This window comes from Choloepus didactylus, chromosome 2 (genome assembly GCF_015220235.1).
Source record: "Choloepus didactylus isolate mChoDid1 chromosome 2, mChoDid1.pri, whole genome shotgun sequence".
Lineage (NCBI taxonomy): Eukaryota > Metazoa > Chordata > Mammalia > Pilosa > Megalonychidae > Choloepus > Choloepus didactylus.
The window spans coordinates 246,984,888-247,006,593 of NC_051308.1; the positions used below are offsets into that span (position 1 = coordinate 246,984,888).

Sequence of the window (21,706 nt, forward strand, 5' to 3'; positions counted from 1 at the left end):
TACAGCCTGCTCATATGTTCAGAAGACAGAGCAATAGATGATGGATGATAGATAGGGAGGGAGGGAGAGAGGGAGGGAAAGAAATGGTGGAGTGACAGGATGTTAAAGTTGGTGGATCGGGGTATCAGGGAAGGGGGTCGAGTTATGCTGGAGTTCTGTGTATGGGGTTTGTATTGTTTTTGCAACTGTTCCTGTAAGTTTGAATTTATTTCAAAATAAAATTAAAACAAAAAACAAAAAAACAACCTATTTCTGATATATTGCATTTCAGCAGCTTTAGCAAACCGAAATAAGAGGTGAAAGATTTTAATAGAAATTTCTACAGAGATGATATTCAAATGTTCAATAAGCATACGAAAAGATGCTCAACATGATTAGCCACTAAAGAAAAGCAAATTAAACCTGCAATGAGATACCACTTCACACCCACTAAGATGGCTCTTATTTTTTTTTTAATGGAAAATAACAAGTGTTTGTGAAGATGTGGAAACATTGGAGTGCTCATGCATTGCTGGTGGGAATGTAAAATGGTGCAGCTGCTGTGGTGATTCCTCAGAAAATTAAACAGAATTACCTTATGACTCAGCAAAATTCCACACCCAGCTATATACTAGGTGCATGAATTGAAAACAAGGACTCCAAAAGATATCTGTACACCAATGTTCACAGCATTATTCATAATTGCTAAAAGGTGGAGACAACCCAAATTTCCATCAGCCAATGAATGGGTTAACAAAATGTGGTCTATCTATGCCCTGGAGTATTATTCAGCTGTAAAAAAGAAGCGGGGGGCTGGAACACACTACAACACGGATGAACCTTGAAAACATCATGTTAAGTGAACCAAGCCAGACACAAAAGGACAGATATTGTATGATTTCTCTGATATGAAATACTTAGAATAAACAAATTCAGTTAGAAGGTAGAATCGTGGGCTCCAGGATGGCGGGAGTGGGGAAGGGGGAGTTTCTCTAAATGAGTGTGAGTTTTGGTTTGAGGTGATGAGAATAGTCTGGGACTAGTGGTGAAAGCTAAGCAGTAGTGGCAATGTGCTTAATGTCAAAGAATTGTCCAATTAAATGGTTGAAATGATTTTTATGTTATGGATATTTTATCACAATTAAAAATTATTGTTTAAAATGGTCAAAATGGCATATTTTATGTTCTGTGTATGTTACCAGAAAGGGAGGGGGCAGGGCTATGGGGGGCATCTGGACAGGGGTCTGGGAGCAGCCGGTCCTCGCGGCCTGGTCTCCCCTCAGGAGGCTGCCCCCCGGTTTCTCTCCACCTCGCCCAGCTGGACTCGCCACCTCGGAGATCCTGAGGCCGGTGGGAGCCGGTGGGGGCCTGTGGGGGCCGGTCGGAGCTGGTGGGGTCAGTGGCTCAAGGTCGAGCAGGCTGGGCCCGGCCCGTCCACGCTGCGGCCGGTTACCAGTGGGTCGGCTGGAGCAACGGGAGTTCACTGGTCACAGGTTTGAGGCTGAAAGTCCAAAATCGAGGCGTCCTGGGGCGAAGCTGCTCCCCGGGGTGCGGCGTCCTGGGCTGGCTGCCACGCCGGCTCCTGGCCTCTCCCCTGGCCTGTCCCTGGATTCCAGCGGCTTCTCCGCCGCGGCTTTGCCCTCCGAGGCCTCCGTTCCCCGGGGCCGACCAGACCGGGACAGCCTCGCTGCACCCGCTGTGGAGCTGCCTCGGGGTCCCGGGCCGCGCCTGACGCCCCTGAGGCGAGTGGGGGGCCCGGGGGGCCCTGAGGGCGGGGGCAGGATCCCGCGCACTCACTTCCTCGCTCAGCGGGGCCCGCGCCCGGGGAGGCACCGAGACGCACGTCCGCGGGGATGCGGGGCAGAGCCCTGGCCGGGGGTCCGTCCCGAGCGGAGCGTCTGGGGCCGTGGTGGTCCCTGCTGGGCGCGGACGGGGCGGTGCTGGCGGAGTCCGTGGCCTCCTGCCCCGAGGGCCAAGGCGACCCGGGTGCTCCGGTGGGCGGGGTGGGGAGCCCCCGGGGCCAGCTGACGCCCCGGCCTGCAGGGCTCTCCCCGCACTGACCGCGCGGAGCCCCAGGGCCTCGCGCTGGTTCCGACTCGCTTCCCCGGTGGGCGGCTGCGGCAGCTCCTGGGGGGCGGGGGCGGGTGCTCGCCTGCAGGACACGGCGCCCGCGGCTGCCTCTGCTCGCCGGGCCAGGTGCGCCTTCCTCCAGCCGCGGGTCCACGGGGCTCTGGGTTCCCCCCACATCCTCTGAGGGACGCGCCTGGGCCTGTGGGGGGCAGGGGGGGCAGTGTGTGGGGGTGAGGGGCGTCGGGGGCTCCAGGGCTGTGGGGGCCACCTTAAGAGCCAAGGACAAGGAGACAGGGTCCGTGCAGTCACGGCTTCCTCACCCGCACACACACGTGGGCACTCACCCGTGCTAACACGCGCGCACACGGACGCTCACGCTCACCCACTCGCACACGGAGGAGCACGTGGGGTCCACGCTTGCCCAGCTGGTCCTGCCACACGTGGCTCCTGCCTGCAGGGACAGAGGAGCAGGTCGGGGCCGCCGCCCACTGCCCTGGACACAGCTGCTCCGGAGCCCAGCTGCCCTCGCTCGGCCCTGGGGAGCCCCAGGGGTGAGGGCCAGCGGAAGGGGCTCCGGCTGCTGTCTGCCCGGCCAGCACCGAGGCGCCAAATTCCAAGGACTCATTCCTCTGGGCCACCGAAGGCCACTGACGGTGACTCAGAGCACACAGCTCGCGGAGCCCTCGGGGCAGTTCTCAGAGAGCAGGGACTGAGCACACTTCCTGGAGGGGCAGGTGACCACACGTCACGTCCCTGTGGAAGCAGGAGCCTCCACCCTCCACTCTCTGAGCCCCAACCCCCTCTCTGAAACCCGTGAGCCCCCACCCCCTCTCCGAGCCCCACCCCCTACTCTGAGCCCCCCTCTAGGCCCCCATCCCCCTTCTGAGCCCCCTCTCTGAACCCCACCTCTTCTCTGAGCCCCCACCCCCCTCTCTGGGTCCCCTCATGGAACAGGCAGAAGGCCCCCCTTCTTGGATCCGACGCCCCCGCTCCCTCCTTCCCTGATGACATCAGGCCCCCCTCAGCCCCCCTTTAAGCCACATCACATCTGAGCTTCCTGGAAGTCTGGGCCTTGGGCACAGGGAGGCCGGGGTGACTGGAGAGTGTGTCTGCCACGGGGTGGGACTGAGGCCAACCTGTGGGGGGTGCCTGAGCTCCCCCATTTCCACACCAGAGACCCCCCAAGACTTTCTGCTCCACCAAACCCAATGCCCCCTCCCTTCAGGTCGGGTTTCTGGTCCCATCTCGGGTGCCGAGCCCAGCACAGTGGCAGGGGTCCATGGCCCCCAGGGAGGCTGGGGGAGGCAGGCAGAGGGGTCGGAGTTGGGGGGATAACAGGGTGGGAGTCATGCCTCGGGCGTCGGGGTTAGGGAAGCCCTTTGCACTGGCCGACACAGCCGCCTCCTCCAGGAAGCCACTGGCCCCCAACTGCAGCCCTGGCCAGCGTCCCCCCACCCCCACCCCCACCCCCACTCCCCAGATCCCAAGGCTGCAGGTTGGGGTGAAGGGCTGGGCAGAAGCACAAGTGCGGGGGGCCTGCGAGGGCGAACACCCGGGGCGGCAGGAGCACACGCGTGTGAGCATGTTGCAAGTGGGTGAGGCGTGAACACGGGCAGGTGAGCACGAAGGGGTGGGATGTGGGTGGGGTGGGGAGGGAGCGTCGGAGAGAGCACCCGGCGGAGGGGTGGGCTGTGAGCGTGGAGGAGCGGGGAGCTCAGGAGGGCACAGGGGTCCCTTTGGGGGGCCTGGAGGCAGGGGGAGGGGGCTAAGGGGTCACTCAGCAGAGGCGGTGGGGACGGGGTGCAGGTGGGGCAAACACTTTGTCCCCACTGTGGCAGGGACCACCCAGCCCCAATGGGCCCAGGCTGCAGAGGCTACACTAACCCCAGCCCCACCCCAGGCCCCGAACCCCTCGCCCCTGACTCCCACCTGCCCACCCACCTGCCCGCCCGGCCTACCAGGGAGCGGCGGGAGCCAGCGAATCCCCGAGGCCTCAGGCCACACCCCTGGCCAGCATGACTGCGAAGGTACAAATACACCTGCGCAGCCCCGGGAGCACACACCTGAGAACAGCACCAGCCTGCCAGTCGGCTGCTCCACGCCCGGGAGCCTGCCGTCCCGCTGCTGCTCCACCTCCCTGGAACAGAGCAGAGGACACGCCCGCCAGGGCCAGGGGCTCCCGGATAGCTGCTGACGCCTGGCCCCAAGGAGAGCACCTGCCAGGTGGAGAGCGGGCCTGGCCTGGCTTGGAGGAGCGAGAGCCAGCACCGCCAGAGCTGGGGGCCTCGGGAGCCAGGGAGCCCACCGTGGCCGTCAGGGCGGGCCATGCCCGCTCCCCTCTGAGCCCTGGCCGCCAGGTAAGACAGGCTCGGCCGGCACTCACTCCTCACCTGTATGGGCAGGTGCTCAGGGTGGGGCTTCCTGTGGGGTGTACAGGCCAGGGGTGGGTGCACAGACCTGCGGCCTCCCTCCCCTGGACCCTGCCCAGCCACTGCCCAGTCAGGTCAGGTCTCCACTGACCCCAGGGCACTGGGACGGTGACATCGCACGGCATCATGCCAGGGGCACGGCAACCACTCATGACATCACGAGATGAGGCTGCAACACCTGAGCCTTCACGGTGTGTCACCGCAGCCAGGGGACATGGCAGGGCGGGGGAGCCCTGGCCTGCTCTGCCCACCACAGAGGTGACGGGTGAGTCACCCTCACCTGCCTCTGCCAGGCAGGACCCAAGGGGCACGGCTCCTGGCACTGGACACTGAGCTCGGCAGAGGGCAGGAAGCAGCTGGGGTACCGGGGAGGCACCCCATGGCAGGGGCCCTGGAGGTGCTGGGGCTGCTCTCCCCTTCCCCGGGAGCTTTGGGGCTGGTCAAGAGAGGCTGGGCTGTGACCTCACAGGGGAGGGTCAGTGCAGAGTCATTCACGGTTTCTGTCTGTCCCACAGCTCAGAGCCATGTCATCAGGCCAGCAGGTGTGGCACACGGCAGTGCCATGTCCCAGCCATAGCAACCCCATGGACAATGGCCCGGCCAGCAGCCCAAGGACCCCCAGCCTGGCCAGCAGCCCCAGAACCCCCAGCCAGAACAGCAGCCCCTGGTTACGTGAGCGCATCACCAGTCCTGGGGCCCCCCACCAGAACAGCAGTCCCGGGACCCCCCACCAGAACAGCAGTCCTGGGACCCCCCACCAGAACAGCAGCCCCTGGTTTCCAGAGCGCATCACCAGTCCCAGGGCCCCCCACCAGAACAGCAGTCCTGGGACCCCCCACCAGAACAGCAGACCCTGGTTCCCCGAGCGCATCACCAGCCCTGGGGCCCCCCGCCAAAACAGCAGCCCCCACTTCCCCAGCCCGTCCAGCAGCCCCAGGTCCCCCGGCACCCCTGGCTCCGAGAGGGTGGCCTCCCCGCTGGAGTGCTCCATCTGCTTTAACGGCTACGACAACATCTTCAAGACCCCCAAGGAGCTGTCCTGCACTCACGTTTTCTGCCTGGAGTGTCTGGCACGCCTGGCGGCGGCACAGTCCACAGGCCATCCGGGCAGCGAGGCCGTTCCCTGCCCCTTCTGCCGGCAGCCCACGGCCGTGCCCCCGGCTGGCGCCCCTGCGCTGCGCACCAGCCACCAGCTGCTGGCCAAGATGCCCGCCCACCTGCGGCGGGAGCAGCACGTCTGGCTGGAGGGCACCAAGCTGTGCTGCCGCCCGCCACCAGGGCCCGCCGCGCCCGGCTGCCTGTGTGTGGATGTGGGCCTGAGCAAGCCCCCTGAGCCCGCCTCACCCGCATCGCCCCCCGGGCCTGCCCACCCCCGCGGCCGCCTGGCCCGCTGCTGGGCGCGCTGCAGGGACTGGCGGCGCGTGGCCCTCGTCGCGACGCTGCTGCTCGTGCTCTTCTGCGTCGTGCTCTGGCCCGTGCAGTGCGCGCTCAAGACCGGGAACCTGCACTGCGAGCCACGGCGCCCCGCGGCCCTCCCCACCGCGCCGCCCTTCGGGGCCCTGGCCGGCAGCTAGGCCGCCCCGCAGCTCACCGTCGCCAACACCCCTCTCTCTGGCTGGGCCCTGGCGGGTGGGGAAAGGGCCCCAAGGCCTCTCCGAATCACAGGCTCCTCTGGGCCCCAGAGGCCACCCCTCCAACTCCCATCACACAGATGGGGAAACTGAGGCTGGCAGAACAGCCTGGAGGCGCCGCCACGTCCCCCACACACGCTGTTGAGGGGAGGGCCCGCCTCGGCTTTCTTTTCACATTTCACCCCTGGGCTCCCCCAGCCCCCTTTCCCGGGCAGGCGCGGTCCCTCCCGCGGGTGGGGGTGCTAAGCCTGCCCTTGACCACGATTAGGGCGGAAATTCCCAGAGGCCCCTCCCTTGCTCCCTTACAGATTGTACATTTTTAAATAAATTATTTTTTATCAGGTTGGATAAGGGTCTTCACTCCCTCCCTGCCCAGGGCCCTCCGAGCCCCTCCCTCCAGAAAGGTCCTCAGCCTGGCCCCCTGGGGTGGGTGGGCCTGAGGTTCCCAGGCGGGCCCCCATTCCTGCCCCCCGCAGCTCTGGATTGGCCGCCCCCCTGCTCGCATCCTCCCACTTCCCCCGACTCCGTCCCCCGCCAAAGCCAGGCACTTCCTGCTCTCACCAACGGCCCCAGGAAAGACGCTAGACCCCAGAAGCGAGAACACAGCACTTGCCCGATAGCACGAACCCACAGGACGTGGCACCTGCCTGCACATACACACACGCACGCACGCACACGCTTGGGCACACGCATGCACACGGAGCCACGCCCTCACCGCAGGCAGAGGCCCAGGCCTCCCTCCAGCAAGCACTTATTCCCTGCCAAGTGCCAGCCCCCTGGCCAGACGGAGGAGCGGCTCCTGGGTGGGGAGCCCGGACGCCATGTGGAGGCAGGAAGGTGAGAACTGGCCACTCCCATCCCACACGCAAGTCAACACGTGGCTGGACAAGCAGCAGGTGGCACACGCTCACTCCACGTGTGGGCGGTCACCTGGGGCGCCTCCAGGCCGGGGCAGACGGGGCCTCAGGAGCAGAGTCCGGGATCCCCCGAGCGGTCCCTTGGGGAACGCCAGGGCCCAGCCCGGGGCAGGGCCGTGAGACCCCCGCCCGCAGGCGCCCTTCACCGCCGGAGCAGGTTCTCATAGACGCCGGCAGGGTGCCTCTGAGTCCCGTGGGCAGAGAAGCGCGTCGGCCCGGCTCCCGCCGCGCGGTCCCTCCCTGCTCCCCGCAGACCCCCGGCCTGGTCTCGCCCCGACGGCCCCCACTCATGACGCCCAGGGCCGGGTGCTGCGGGCCCTGGGGACGGAGCCGCGGTTACCATGGTGAGGGCCGCGTGGGCCCGCCCCCACCTGCCGGCGCAGGGGCAGCTGCTCGCCCTGGACGTACCTCTGCACCGCCAGGTGCACGAGCTTGTACTGCGCCTCCGTCTGCACCATCTCCGAGCGCCGCCGCCGCCCCCGCGGATGGAGCCCGGGACGTCGATGTCGCAGTCCAGGCCTGGGTGGGGGGTGCGCTCAGCACCCTGGGGGCAGGGCGGGGGGGGGGGTTCGCCGTGCCGGCGGATGGTGCCCAGCGGGAGGTCTGGCACGACGACGGTGCCCGTGCGCCCGAGGCCCATGCTGTGGACACGGCGCGGATGGAGGTCTCCCTGGGCGAGGCCCCGCCCGCCCCCGACGTCCCGGGCCGCACCTGCAGCGCACTACCATGGGCCCGGCCCGGACACGCTGCCCTGAGCCCGGTTCACCTCCTCCAGGAAGCCGGGGACGCGGACCCGTGGCCCGGCCACCCGAAGTCCTGGAACTGCCGCACCACGCGGGGCGGGGACGCCGACTCGGGCCCCGCCTCTCCCGGCGCCTCCGGGGGCGGCCAGGCCTGGGGGGCCCGAGCTCGCTCGCTCCGGGACGGGAGGGACAGGGTGGAGCCGCCGGGGGCGCGGGCAGCATCGGGAGCACCGGCCCATGAGGGCGCCGAGGCTGCCGAGCTGGGCCAGGGGCAGACATGAAAGTCCCCGAGCCAGTGGAGTCGACGGGGGTGCGGGGCGGGGTCCCTCCCAAGCCGGGGCCGCCTCACCTGGCGCCGACCTGGGTGCCCTGGGCTCACCTGGTCCACCGCCACCCCTCCAGCTCCCGCACGCGGTGGCCGGGCCGTGGCACACACGCAGGCACCGTACTCCTGGCGGCCACGCAGCTCCGGCCAGTGGCAGAAACACTAGTCTGTGCCAGCAGGGGCAAGGGGCTTCGCCTCAGCCATGCTGCCGGCCACAGGCTCCTGCAGGACCCCGAGCCAGCGGGCATTCCCCACTGGCGCTGGGTCCCCCACTCCGCTGCGTCCTGCCCTCGCCCCGCCGCGCTCCACCTCCTCGGGGGCCACGACGATGACCCGCGTGTTCTCTTGGCCCACCATGGCCCAGAGGCGGGCGCTGCGCTGCACACAGCCCTGCGTGGCGACGTGCACCTTGCCCTGGCCCGGCTTCTCCTCTGGGTCACTGAAGGGGGGAGGGGGTGGGCACACAACCGCCTGCTATTTCCAGGAGACAAGTGCAGCTCTGTGCAAATGATACGCAGAGTAGCCGCAGGACGCTGGAGAACTGCTTGGGGAGCTGTCCTCTCCCCAGGCACACACACCTGCCCCACACGTGCATGCCCCATGCACACCCACACACCTGCTTCACACTGCCATGCAGTATGCATGCCCACCCACACACACCTATCCCCTCACACACCGCCTTGCACACATACCCTGATGTAGTCGGCTCCTGGCACCTCTTCGTCCACCTCACGGAGGGTGACAGAGGTGGTGTCACTGGGAGGGGAAGGGGCTGCTCAGGTCCCTGGGGGAGAGTGGAAGCTCCTGCCCCACCCACCCGAACGACCCCATGGTGAGCAGAGACGGGGGAGGACATGGTCAGATTTGTGCAAGAGGGACGCCTCGCAAGAGGTGGGAAATGCACACCCACCTCCAGTCACCCTCCGATGGGCCAGGCACGGTGGAGCCCCGACCCCCACCCCTGCCCCTCACAGGGAAGGATGTTCTTATAGCAATTCTTGGGTTTGTTCTCTGGCCGCTGACCCTCCTTCCCTGCTGCAGCATCTGGCAGGGGTCAGGTCTTCAAGCTCCTCGCAAGCCCCCTCATCCCCAACCCGACACCCCTCCACCGGCCTTTGCGGTGGACACGGAGGACACGGAGCGGGGTGGGGGTGCACCTCAAGCTCCTCCCAGAATCCCTGCTTGGCCTTGAGGGACTGCAGGGTGGAGCCTGGCTCCCACCTTGGCAGGGTCCGGCGTCCCCGCCCCGAGTGCTGCACTGCCCAGTCACCCCCTGTTGGAGCCCCCAAGGGATGTGCGAGGGGCCAGCACGCGTGTGTGCAGAGTCCCCTCCGCCCCCCGTCCCGGCTGCTCTGTCCCCAGGCCCTTCCCTTCCCGATCTCCCCTGGTCCCAGGGCTCCTGTGCAGGGGACAGCGGTGCACCTGCTTGAAGTGCACCACAGCCCCCGACCTCCCCACCACGGGGGTCTTCCTGTAGTGGTCCACGAGGCCCTCGAGGGTGTCGAAGTGTGCCCCGCCCCTGGCGTTGAGCGTCCCATCGGGCTGCAGGTGGCAGAGTGGGCCCTGACCCCTGCAGCTCTCCCTCCAGCCCTGCCCCCAGCCACCTGCCACCCCACCTGGAAGCGGATCATGACGTGAGTGACCCGAGGCTGGTGGTCAGCGCCCCGCGCCCAGCCGGGCTCCAGGGCGAGGGCCGACAGCACAAAGCCCCTGGGCTGGCTCTGACTCCTGCACCAGAGAGCTGCTGGCCCAACCCTTTTCCACCAGCAGCTGCTGGGCCTCCTTGCCAGACGGGTGCCCATGGTACCACCTGGCCTAGGAGGAGGGCGCGGGTAAAGCCTGAGGTGCCCGGCCTGGCCTGGTGAGGGAGCACAGACCCAGCCCAGACTCACAGGCCCCGGGACAGAGGCGCAGATAGGTGCACACAGGCTCACCGGGCACAAGGCCCCGGCCCCAGGACAAAGGTTTGGGCCGACAGACGGGGCCCTCCTCGAGGCAGATGCACCCGGGAGCCAGCTGTGGCTCTGCAGGGCCCGGGGCGGCCACAGCGGGCAGCGACCCCGCAGGGAGGGGCAGGGCGGCAGCAGCTCCCTGCAGGGGGTCCCAAGGGAGCCAGGGGGAGGCTGGGGGTGGGGGGCAGCCGCAGGACTCCTGCTCCCTCCGTGCCCCCCTGCGCCTGGCGCTCGGGCCCTCAGCTCTGGGGCCGCTGGGCTGGACTCTGGGCCCCGAGTCACGCTCATGCACACGTGGGCTGATGGCAGGCGCCTGGCCGGCCCGGCACGCACCACTCCGACGTGGGGTTCTGGCAGCCCAGCGGGTGCCGCAGCTCATTGGGACCCCCACTGCGCTCCCGGTGCTGCCCCTGCACGGGCCCGTGTAGTGCTGCACCAGCTCGGCCAAAGCTGCAAAATTCCCACTGCACGGGTTGCAGTGGTCACCCGAGTTCTGGATCCTGACGGGTCACCTCTTTGTGGCGCCTGGAGGGTGGACGCGCCGGTCACCACTGGGGGAACTGCTCCCACCATCCACTCTCAGCTTCCGGAACATTCCCCGTGCTTCTGCCTGCCTAGCAGTTTCTGATCCAGCAGCCCCCAGCCCCAACCTCCCTCCGGGCAGCCAGCACTGGGACCCAAGTTCGCGGCCCCTTCCTTGGTCTGGTGGCAGATTTTGCTTCCAGAGATCCAGGCTGGGCCCCCAGGACGCCTCCCTGCAGCCCCTGCACTGACTGGGACGCCTCAGGGACGGAACTTCTCCATTTCTCCAGGTCGAGGGAAGTCCATCCTCAGTGCTAACCTCAATCCTGGCTGCTGTCTCGAGTTCGGGAGAACCCGAACAGATCTGGAGCCCTTGCGGAAGCCCCTTCCCAAGCACGACTCTTCCCACAAGCTGACCCCCACCCTGTCCTCTCTCAGCTGACTGTGGCCCCTCCCCTGCCCCTCCCCACACGAGGCCGCGTCCACGGGCTCCAGCCCGACCCCCAGTGCACAGCTGCAGCAGGCAGAGGGCTCAGGCCTGACGCTCCCGTCCCAACCCCAGGCCCTGCGGAGGGCGGGAGGGGGCCCCAGCGAGGCCCTCACGTCACACACCCCAGCCTAAAGGCCCCACTAAATTAGTGCCTCCTGCCCAGGGGCCCCGGGCACAAATGTCCACCCCCACCCCCCCAGCATGAGCCTGCCCAGGACGCTCCCCAGCCCCTTCCAGCAGGACCTGGGAGCCTGACCCCTGCCCTGCCCCCCACCTCGGACCAAGGCCTGATCCCCGGGAGGCCCACCTGTCAGAGGCGCCCACCTGACTGACAGGGTGGAGCCCTCGGTCTGCTCTTGGTGGGTCTCGCCGGGAAGCTCCATGCTGGCCCCCGACAGCAGTGGCTGTTCTGCCTCCACCCCACTGACGCTGGGGTGAAACCACCTGGACAGGCTGGGACCCCAAGTCAGTGTCCCCGAGGAGACTTGGGGGACCCTGAGCACGCAGCGTGTACCCCAGCAGGAGTCCTGCCTCACACCCAGCACGCGCCCCGCCAGCATTTCCAGAGATGGGGCAGTGACAACAGGGTCTGTGGGGAAGTGGGGAGCTGGGGGTCCCACAGGAACCTCACTCCTGAGCAGCCCACCCAAGCCCCCACCCCTCTATTCACACTACCGACTGCCCTCCCCTCCCCCTCCTCCCTCCCCCTCCTCCCTCACGCCCACCACTCCAGGGCCCTCCTCGCAGCCACAGCTCCTCTGACAGAGGCCACTAGCACCCCGGGAAGCAGCTGTTCTGTGTCTGGACTGCCCCAGGCAATGCTCAAGTGCGTCTCCTCGGCTCTCTCCCCTCCACTCTTCCTCTGCCCCTCTCCATCCCCTTATTCTCTTGTGTTTCCTTCTTGGCACTTGCCACCCTGACATCCTGCATGTGGATGAGTTCATCACTCCAGGATTTAAGCTCCCAGTGAGCAGAGAGACTGCACTGCCATCACCCTGGGCCTGGAATAGTGCTTAATTAGAACGTTACTTAGGACATTTCTATATTTGAGTTAAGAAGTGGATGAGTAGGTAATGGTGGGCAGTGGGAAGACGAGTGGGTGGGTGGGTGGTGCTGCACAGGCGGGTGAGTGAGTGGGTGGGCAGCGAGGGCAGGGCGGGGGTTGGCGGGACGAGTTCTGTGCTGCAGACCCCGGGGCCTGATGCAGCCCGGGGAGGTGCGGTGGAGGTCAGGAGAGGAGGGGCCCCCGGAGGACCTCTTGGCCCTGGGCGCGGGGCCCAGCAGCACTTCCTTCTCCGTGGCGGGGGCAGGCTCACCCCCGGGGGGGCCCTCAGGGACCCAGGAGACTCCTCGGGTGTGAGGGGGCCTGATGCCGGTATGGGTTTCCCATCTGCTCCTTCTGTCTGTCTGTCGGTCCAGCGTCCTCTCCTGGGCATCTGGCCCCTGGCCCCTCTCCCTGCGTGGCCACCTCCCCTGGCCGGCTCTCCCCTCTGCTGGGAGCCTGCCCACAGCCCCTCGCCCGTCCTCCTGCAGGGTCCCTTCCTCCGCCCCTCCCCCAGAGACCCTATCCAGGGAACGGGGACATCCCACCCACGCCATCCCCAAGCAGAATCTGAGCGCCTCCCCTCTCCCAGGGTGCGACCACCTGGCACGCCATCTGCCTCCTGCCCTGCCCGCCCCTTCAAGTGACCCCTCCACAGCCTCCTGCCTGGAGGGACAGCCCAGCCCTCTCCACCCACACTGGGCCTTTGCACAAGCCTCGGGCAGCCCCTGAGCTCAAAGGCCCTCCCCTGCCCCCACCACCCGGGCCCGGTTGTCCTCTCCCTCAGGTCACTCCTGTTGGGGTCAGAAACTCTCCCCCTAGGGAGTGTCCCCTGTTGGGGCAGGGGTCCCTGGGCTCCGGACTAAATCATACTCTTTCAGAGTGTGGGCAGGGAATCGGGGAGGAGAGAGGGAGGAACGTGGTGGCTCCCTTTCGGCCCCCAGCAGTAACACTGCAGCCGGTTCCCACAAAGCCTGGGCTTCCGGACAGCAGGTTCCGAGGGTGGACAAGGGGGGTGGCTCCAAACCTGGGGCCCCTCCCTCGCCCCAAGATGGGAGCAGGGCTCTCCTGCCCTCTACCCCACCCCCACAGGGCAGCTGGAGAGATTCTTCAAGAGCAGAAATCAAATCTGCTGGTTGCGGCGAGCCGGGCTGCCTCGCTTCCCACCGGCCCCTCGCCTGCTACCCCCCCGACTCCTGCAGGGCCTCTCCCGGCCCAGCCGCAGAGCTTCTGCCAGGACCCCCGTGCCCGCCCCCCCCACCTGCACCCCCATCCCTTCTGGTCTCCAGGTCCCTCTGCTTCCCCTTCCGCAGGCCCCCTCCGCCCCCATCTTGCACCCACTGCCCTCGTCTCGGCTCGCCTTTCAGCATCTGCACTCCTAACCTGCAGCCTGCTCCCAGGCAGCCATGAAGATGTAAATGTAAGTTAATTAAATTAAAAATCAAAGTTCCAGATCCTCGGGCACATCTCTAGTCCCTAGCCAGGCTTCTGCACTCCCATCGGCCCCTCCGGAAACCCCCCTCCCGCGCCCTCACCCCGGCAGGGCCTTCCTCCTTTGGGTCCTGACCCACAAGCCGGAGTGTCCGGAGGCCCCCACTTATGTGACCCTGGGGAGCTCCCAGGCTGAGGTTTGAAACCCACCCACAAACCACCCACACCTGCAGCCCATGCCCTGCCCGAGCCCCACCCACGTTCCCAAGCCCTCTCCCCCATTCAGCCTCCAGCTCGGTACCTGCAAAACCCAAGCCCCCGACAGCCACCCCCAGCCTGCCCGGAAGTCCTTCAACCTTCATCTCAGGCAACGGCGCCGCCACCCCCAGAAGCCAGACCCGCCCTGGCACCCCCCATGATCTGTCCACACTCCCCTCTTCCTGCCTCCGAAGTGTGCCCAGAACCAGCCGCCGACCCTGGCCACCGCCCTGGGCCCTGCTCTGCTGGCTCAGCCTGGACACCACTCCAGGGCCTGCCCCCGGCTCACGGCTCCACCTCGACCCTGTGGCCAGCAAGGTGGTGAGGGGCCTCTGGGGGGCCAGCGGATCCGCTTCAAACCCCCAGCAGCTCCCCCCGGAGATGGGCAGCCCGCCCGGTGCTGGCACCCAGACCCCGTCCCCTCCTCCAGCTCTCGGGGGATGTGCTGCCAAGGGGGAGCCACTCACCTCCACCGACCTCAGGGGTCACTCAGCCAGGCTGCCCCGTCCCCTCGAGGCCCACACCTGGCCCTCGGGCTGTAGGTTTCCAGGGACCCTCACCCCTCAGGCACTGAGGACAGGCTGGTGGCGGCTGAGGGCAGGGGTCTCTGCCTTGGCTCAGGAGGGAGGGGCCATGTGAGCCCCCAGGGCAGACCCTGTCCTCGTGGGCTGCAGAGTCACAGGTCCCAGAGGAGGGGGCCCTGGGAGCAACGACATGCCCTCTGCCCACATGCCCACTAGGGTCGTGCTTGTACGTGTGTGTGCATACTCAGAAGCAGGGATCTGGGCAGAAAGTGCAGGGCCCCTCCATGGAGGCAGGAAGCTGGTGGGAGCAGCAGCTGGCCTGGCTCCCACCAGCGTCTGGCAGGAGCCCCAGGGCCAGGGGGCTCTCCCTGTAAGGGAGGAAGGGCTGGCCACGCAGGGAGCCCAAGTCCAGAGGGGGACGAGCCACCCTTGGGCTGGGAAGGGGAGCCTGGAGCAAGGCCAGAGGTCCAGGGGGAAGCTGAGCACCACCCCTGAGCAGGGAAGGGACATGGGGGGCCTCGTCCTGCCCCCTGCTGCCCTCCTCTAAGCTCCAGCCACTGCTGCCGGCCGCCTGGAGGGGTTCCTCAGAGACGGGGCGCAAAGTGCTCTCTCCCTCCCTCCAACCCCCAGAGAGGCAGGATGTCAGGACAGCGGGCCTGGGGGCGACAGAGCTGGGGCAGTGGGCGGGGCTCACCCGCGTCGCCCGTAGAGGCCAAGGCGCATCTCGTGCGGCAGCGACGTCGGGGCCACCGCCGGGCTCAGCTGCGCGAGGTCATATCCGTTCTCCGGGGGCCGCACAACCGGGTCGGCGCTCCGGGCGCTTGGGGCGCGGGGCCGGGCGGGATCCAGGCGGCCGCTGCTCCGAGGAAGGCCCCGCCCCGCCCCGAGGCCCCGCCCCGACCAAAGGCCACGCCCACCGCGGCAACCCCTCCCCCACCGCCCCCGCCCACCGCCCTGCCCCTGCCCCCGCGGCCCCGGCCCCCCCCCACACCCCTGACCCCCGCCCACCTCGCGGCCCCGCCCACAGCCCCCGCCCACAATCCCCCCCGGCCCCCAGCCCGCCCCCAGCCCCGCCCTGACCCCCGCCCACCCCGTGGCCCCGCCCTGATCCCTCCCACCCCGAGGCCCCGCCTCTCCCCGCCCAGCCCCGCCCCGCCCACACACCCCGCCCGCCCCCCGCCCCGCCCACAGCTCCGCTCCCGGCCCCGCCCCGCCCCGCCCCAGCCCCGCCCCAGCCACCGCTCCCCGCACAGCCTCAGCCTGGCCCCTCCGCGGGGTACCCGGGCGGCCCAGCACCTCCAGGCCGTCCCAGACCCGTCTCCACCACCGCCCTGGCTGCTCTCCCACCCAGGGCAGCCCCGCTGACCCCCTTCTCCCCTCCCCTGCACCCCACTAAGTCAGCCATGGGCTTCCTCGTCTCTCGCTTAAGGTTCTCCCAGAGCTTCCCCCAGTTCTTAACACAGCTCCAAACCTGCCCAGGCCAAGGCACCTGGGACTGCCCCTGCCCGCCGACCCCCGACCACCCTGGCCAGCGCTCTGGCCTCCTGCTGCTCCGCCCAGTCCTGGGCACCTCTTCTTGCCCCAGACCACCCTCTGCCTGCTGCAGGGTCTTGCACTTGCCACACCTCTAAAGGGACGACCCTCCTGTGCCCCCCGCCAGCACCTGACATCCTTCAGGGCTTGGTTTGAGGGTTGGTTTCCCTTGGGCGTTTCTCGAAGCCCCAGGCTTGTTTGGTCCCTGCTCCCTGTGCTCGCCCACCCCCACCCTCACCCTCACCCTCCACGGCACCTGCTGGGGTTGCAGGGAAGCACATGTGTGGTGTCTCTGGCCTTGGTCGCACACAACAGATTTACCACGAAGAGCGAGAAAGCCACAGCTCCACGCCTCAGCTCTTAAGAGTGTTTGGTTTTATTTGCATTCTCTAGCTTTTTCTACTATTTATACAAAATCAGTGCAGAGCTCACCACTTCGCAGAGCCACTAAGGGAGCTCAGGGCCTGCATGCCCCCCAAGGCTGGGGCTGCGGGGACACCACGGAAGGGATGGCCTGACGCCGGCAGACACAGACACCTCTCCAGGAAGTTTCAAGATTTTATTTCACGGTGCTGGGGTTAGTAATGTTCTGCCTGCTCTGGGCTCTGACCCCCATGGCTTGCCTGGGCTAGTGTGTGTGGGGGGCCCAGCTGCTGTCCCCCACCAGCTTTATCTGTTCTGCCCAGAGGCCGGGGCCAGGCAAGGCGGGGTGACAACAGCAGACACAGCTCTTCCCTGCCTTCCCTGCCCCGTGGCCACCCATGGACAAGGCTGATGGCCCCTGGAGCTGGGTGATGGGCTGCAAGGGCGTGTCCTCGGCCGCTTGGGCAGCCCCGTGCCCCGGGTGTTAAACAATGTCCACAGGAAGAGCTCTGGGTCAGTGGCCTTGGGCTGCCTGGCAGGCGTGGGCCCCGATCACTCACATGGGGTATCTCTGGGGGCCTCTGCGAGCCCGGAGTGGAGGGAGGAGCACAGCCACACCCAGGGTGGCCGGGGATCAGGGCACTCGAATGCCTCCGCTCCCTACAGCCCTAGGACTGAGTGGACATGGCTGGGGGGGGGGGGGCAGAGTGTGTCCCCACCAGTAACAGCATCTCCAAGTCACAGTATTGGCACAGGAGGCCCAGGGGGTGCTGGGCCCTGGGCAAGGCCAGCTCTGGGGTGAGGCAGCATTCCCAGGAAGTGGGGAGCAGCTCGAAGTGGGACCCTGGGGAGGTCCTGGGGATCTCACATGGAGGAAGGGTCCCTGTCGCATCCCAGCAGCGCCTTCCTGCTCTGGGGACACAGAACCCCCCATGCAGTGTGTGCGTGCGGACAGGCCTGGTGACACTAAGGACCGTCAGGGGTGCACACATGAAACTGGAGCAGCCAGAGTGGCCGCTGGCACCAGGGGGCAGAATGCGGTGGCCCTTGGCAGAGGCGCCTGTCCATCCTGCCATCGTCCCGCTGTCTATCCTGCTGCTGCTGTCCCTGGGGAGCCCATCAGCACCAGGTTTTACCTGCAGCACGGCTGCCTGGGTAGAAAAGGGGCCGCCCCAGCAGTCCCTCCGGCCAACACGGGCAAGAAAACCAAATTGAAAAAGCATCGAGTTTACAAAAATAGAAAATAATTACAGCAGGGTGACAGCGGGCAGCGGGTGCCTCACGGGGCGGGGCAGGGCCGCAGCTCCGGCTTGCTGACTGCGTCCTCCAGCAGATGCAGTGGCCGCTGGCCCAGCACCACGTCCCGCAGGCAGCCCACAAAGCCTGTGCTGTAGGCCTTGGGCAGGCCCTGGCCTGCAGGCAGCTTCTCCAGGCCCCCTGTGGGCAGACAGAGGGACGGTTGCCCAGCTGGACCCAGAGACCGATGGGCCCGTACTTGGCAACCCGCCTGACACCTGGATGACCAAGGACGGCAGGCGCAGGGCGTCCTGCATGTGCCCCCAGACCCCCCTCCCGGGCCCCACAGAGGACAGGCCCTGCTCTGCCGTCCAGGGAGGGGTCTGTCCCCTCCAGGTCCTGAGAGCCTGGCTGCCCCTGCCCCTGGCACTCACCCAGCCACAGGGTCCCATCTGTGTCCAGCTGTGTGGCGCCCAGCGGGGAGGAGCCAGTGACGGGGGCCTCGTTGCCCACCTGGAGGGAGCCCTCCCTCTGCACCCTGAGGGTGGGGAGCAAACATCAGGCTCTGCCCCCTGACCTGCTGACCCCTGGTGCCCGCTCACGCTGCACCTTGCAGGCACCTCACCCCACGGTACTGCCACCAGGTGGACGGGCAGGGTGACCCCCACAGGCCAGGCTCTGATGGGGTGCATGAGGGACTGGGGCCCTCCCTCATGCAGTCGGGAGCCTCTCGGCCTGTGACTGCTTCCCCCACCCCGCTCTGGCCAGGGTCCTCAGGCCGGGCCTCCCAAGAGGAGGCAGCACTCGCAGGCCCGGGCCGCCTGGCATTTCCAGCACCCCACAGACCTGTGTGCCTTGACCCGCAGCCAGCGGCCAGTGTTGACGGGCACGGAGGAGCGCAGCAGCACAGGCTGGGAGCCCAGGTCGAAGGCCATCTGCAGGCGCCCGTCCACGATGGCCAGCGCCACATAGTCCGCCCGCTCGGTGGCCTTACCGCTCCACAGGACCAGCCCCTGCGTAGCCTCAGTGCGCAGGCTCAGCTCGAAGTGGTCGCTCTGCAGAGCCTTCTCGCTGGACGGGCAGAGGGGGGTCAGGGCCCAGGCAGCGCCCCGGGGGGTGGCACGGGGGCGGAGGGGCCAGGAGGATAAAACAGCCACAGGTGTTGGTGGCGGCAGCCCAGGGAGACAGCCCGATGGACAGACAGACCGACGGATAACGAGACAGAGGCAAGAGTCACAGGTTGGGAGGTGAGGAACAGATGAACAGACACAAAGCAGAAGGACTGACAGACCCAGGAGAAGGGACGGACAGACAGCCAGGTAGAAAAAAAAGACAGTCAGACAGAGATGGACAGTGGACAGGCAGACGGCGCATCCGGGTCCCTCGGGCACTGACACGAGCTCACCTGGGGAGGGACCCGGAATCCAGAGCTTCGGGGCTTAGAGGCAGGAAGAGAAGGAGGCAGTGAGCAGGGGACAGACAGGCAGATGCGGGGGGCTGGGGGTGCAGCAGCCCCTCCCCACGCCCCGTGACATCAGACCCCAGGAGGTGAGAGGTGTGGGGACACACATGGGCAGGGCTCGGGCGGCGAGGCGCAGGGACGCCCGGGGGGCCTGGTTGGGGGCAGGGCCCTGGGCCACGGAGGGCTTCTGAGACCACCCAGCTCCACGTGGCTGGGAAGGGGTGACTCTCCACATCCCAGGGGGTGTTGGGCACAGCTGCCCCTTCGCCCACCCTCCTCCGTCTGCGACAGAAAAGCTCCAGCCTGGGATGAGCTCAGGACAGGACGTCGGGGTCGGGGGTCAGGGTCAGGGGCAGAGGATAGCGCAGGTGAGGCGCTACTTACGCTGGGATCTCATTGGTCAGTTCGCTTGGAAACAAAGAGACAAACAGTGAGAGAGAGCGGGAGGGGGGCAGGCAGAGGTGCGCCCGGGACGCTGCGCAGACAGGACCAGACAGACAGGCGGACGGCGCGGGCCCAGGCGCGTTACCTCTCCGTCACGGCGTTGAGGTACTCGACGTGGGTCTGCCCGTCGAAGGCCAGGGTGTCCAGGCTGCCCGCCGACTTCTCCACCAGCCCTGGGGGACAGCGGGTGAGGGCCGGATCTGCGGGGGCTCCCCCCGGCCTGCCCCAGCCGGCCCCACGCACTCACCCTCCCCGCAGTGCAGCCCTGAGAAGCCGCCGGGACACAGGCACTCGTAGGTGGCTCCCCGCGGCAGGCAGGAGGCGCCATTGAGGCAGGGGTGGCCTGAGGCCCGGGTGCAGGGGTGGTCCTGGAAGGTTGAGACCTCCACCGCCCGCAGCAGGTTCTCCGGGGCCAGCAGCTGGCGGCCCCTCAGGGAGACCTGCGGGAGGGCGAGAGAGGGGCTGCCCCACCTGCCGGGCAAGCAGCGCCTCCCCCGGGGCAGCACCCGGGAGGACGGAGACCCCAGCGGCCCCCACCCCACGCACCGACTGGATGGCGCCGTTGAAGCCGGACGATGCGGCGGCTGCCCGGGCCAGCTTGCTGAAGTCGGGGGCGCCCCCCACGTAGAGCGGCTCCTGCAGGTTGAGGACGGTGTGCGGCACCTGGGGGGCAGCGCGGGGTGAGGGGCAGCCACGGCGTGGCCCCCAGCCCAGCCGGGAAGCGAGTCAGTCACACAGATACGGCCGACATGGGCTCCTTAGTGGGGAGGGGGCTACTCTAGAGGGGAGGCAGGAGATGATGAGCAGGACGAGGGGACAGACAGTACCTTGCGGGATTTCTGACATCCGGAGAGCAGGGTGGGGGGTTGCAGAGCGAGAGCCAGAGAGCAGGGGTGCAGAGAGAGGGGGGACGGACGGACGGAGGGCACGGGACAGACGGGGAGAGAGAGAGAGTCCAGTGAGAGCCGGGCCTGGGTGGGGGCTGCACGGCACGCCCCTGGGAGACGAGGCAGGAGGCGGGGCAGCAGGGAGAGAGGGGGCACACAGGCCCGGCCCCCCACGGCCCAGGCACTCACCGGGGACTCGCCCAGCACGGGGGGCCCGTTGCCCACTCGCAGGACACCCTTGCGGCCGTTCCGCTCCAGCGAGACCCTGGTCCAGGTGCCCAGGGCCACTGGTTCCTTGCTCCTGGTGAGGAGGGGCCCCATGAGTGGTCACCTGGCCGCTGGCCCCCCTGATCTGCAGCCGGTCCAGAGCCACCGTGCCCGTGCCCACCGGCCGCCCACCTGATGGCTGCCGCGCCCTTGCCCAAGTCGTAGCGGAACTCCAGGTGGCGGTCATGCAGGGCCAGGGACACAAAGTCTCCCTTGCCGTCCGTCTTCTGTCCGTTGTAGAGCAGCAGGCCGCTGGGGCTGCGGGCCAGGAACACCACCTCCAGCACCATCTTCTCCCTGGGGGCGTGGGCCTCAGCTGGGTCCTGCCAGGGCACTGACTCCCACTGCCCCCTGGGCTGGCCCGTGGCTGCTGCCCACGCCCTTCTGTCCCACTGACCCCAGGTCCCGCTCGAAGGTGTGCAGGCCTTTCAGCTCCAGGTAGGAGAAACCACTGAAGTCAGCCAGGAGGAGCCAGGGGTGTTTGTGCTCTGAGACTGTGCAGGGTGGGGGTGGGGTCTCACAGGAGAGCCCGCTCTGGGCCCCTGACCCTTTCCCTGCCCGCCAGCCCCAACACTGGCCTGGTCCTGACCCTGAGCTGCACCTGGAACCCGAACGTGACTCACAACCCACATCCTGACCCTAATGTATCCCGAACCCAAACTCTCGGCCCTACCCTGGTCTCTGACCCCCTCAGCCCCACCCTGACCCTCCCCTCGCCCCGCCCCCACCTGTCTGGCAGAAAGGGCCCCCGTGCCCCAGAGGGCACTCGCACTTGGCCCCGCCCCCGGGCAGCACACGGCAGGGGGCCGCCCCGTGGCAGGGGTTCGGCTCACACGGGTCCTTCTCGTCTGCGCAGGTGGGGCCTGGAGCAGATGCAGAGGGGCGGCGGATGCGAGTCCTGTGAGGCTTGGCCCTGCCCACAGTCACAGCCCACCCCCAACGCTGCCCTGGGACTGTCCTCACCGAAGCGGCCGGGTGGGCACTGGCAGAAGAAGGCGCCAGCCTCCAGGGCCTGGCAGGGGGCCCCGCCGTGGCAGGGGCTGGGCAGGCAGGGGTGGCGCCCGCACTCGCCCACCCGGGAGCCGCGGGCCACAGCTGCCTGCCCAGCACTCAGCTCCAGCCGCTGGTTGTTGATGTCCAGCAGGCGGATGCAGCCCCTGAGGCCTTCACTGACAGACGTCCGCTCCAGCACCCTGCCGGT

At 67.3% G+C, this 21,706-nt stretch overlaps 3 protein-coding genes across 5 annotated transcripts in view; 1 reads left to right on the plus strand and 2 right to left on the minus strand.

The window, feature by feature from the left end:
• Positions 1 to 1,162: 1,162 nt before the first annotated feature.
• Positions 1,163 to 17,285, minus strand: LOC119514883 (translation initiation factor IF-2-like). Its single transcript, XM_037810637.1, has 6 exons — positions 16,929 to 17,285; positions 16,770 to 16,869; positions 16,279 to 16,333; positions 15,008 to 15,133; positions 4,113 to 4,265; positions 1,163 to 2,248 (listed from the first exon to the last, which is right to left on the minus strand). Exons 1-6 carry the CDS (start codon positions 17,283 to 17,285, stop codon positions 1,429 to 1,431), a joined length of 1,611 nt encoding a protein of 536 aa, XP_037666565.1. The 3' UTR covers positions 1,163 to 1,428.
• RNF223 (ring finger protein 223) lies at positions 4,681 to 6,411 on the plus strand. Its single transcript, XM_037818937.1, has 2 exons — positions 4,681 to 4,743; positions 4,994 to 6,411. The coding sequence occupies exon 2, from the start codon at positions 5,003 to 5,005 to the stop codon at positions 6,050 to 6,052; it is 1,050 nt and encodes a 349-aa protein (XP_037674865.1). The 5' UTR covers positions 4,681 to 4,743; positions 4,994 to 5,002; the 3' UTR covers positions 6,053 to 6,411.
• The window catches only part of AGRN (agrin), a 30,673-nt gene continuing 25,171 nt past the window's right edge, over positions 16,205 to 21,706 (minus strand). For 2 of the 3 annotated variants that reach the window (XM_037828762.1, XM_037828761.1), the window contains exons 26-36: positions 21,469 to 21,698; positions 21,234 to 21,368; positions 20,903 to 20,999; positions 20,638 to 20,802; positions 20,428 to 20,539; positions 19,898 to 20,014; positions 19,599 to 19,791; positions 19,437 to 19,524; positions 18,292 to 18,516; positions 17,880 to 17,983; positions 16,205 to 17,646 (exon numbers count right to left, since the gene is read on the minus strand). In XM_037828762.1, the coding sequence (XP_037684690.1) occupies positions 17,489 to 17,646; positions 17,880 to 17,983; positions 18,292 to 18,516; positions 19,437 to 19,524; positions 19,599 to 19,791; positions 19,898 to 20,014; positions 20,428 to 20,539; positions 20,638 to 20,802; positions 20,903 to 20,999; positions 21,234 to 21,368; positions 21,469 to 21,698 (1,624 nt within the window). In that variant the 3' untranslated portion in view covers positions 16,205 to 17,488. Of the gene's footprint in view, positions 17,647 to 17,879; positions 17,984 to 18,291; positions 18,517 to 19,436; positions 19,525 to 19,598; positions 19,792 to 19,897; positions 20,015 to 20,178; positions 20,191 to 20,427; positions 20,540 to 20,637; positions 20,803 to 20,902; positions 21,000 to 21,233; positions 21,369 to 21,468; positions 21,699 to 21,706 lie in introns of all 3 variants that reach the window. The other variant, XM_037828763.1, reaches the window with a different exon arrangement.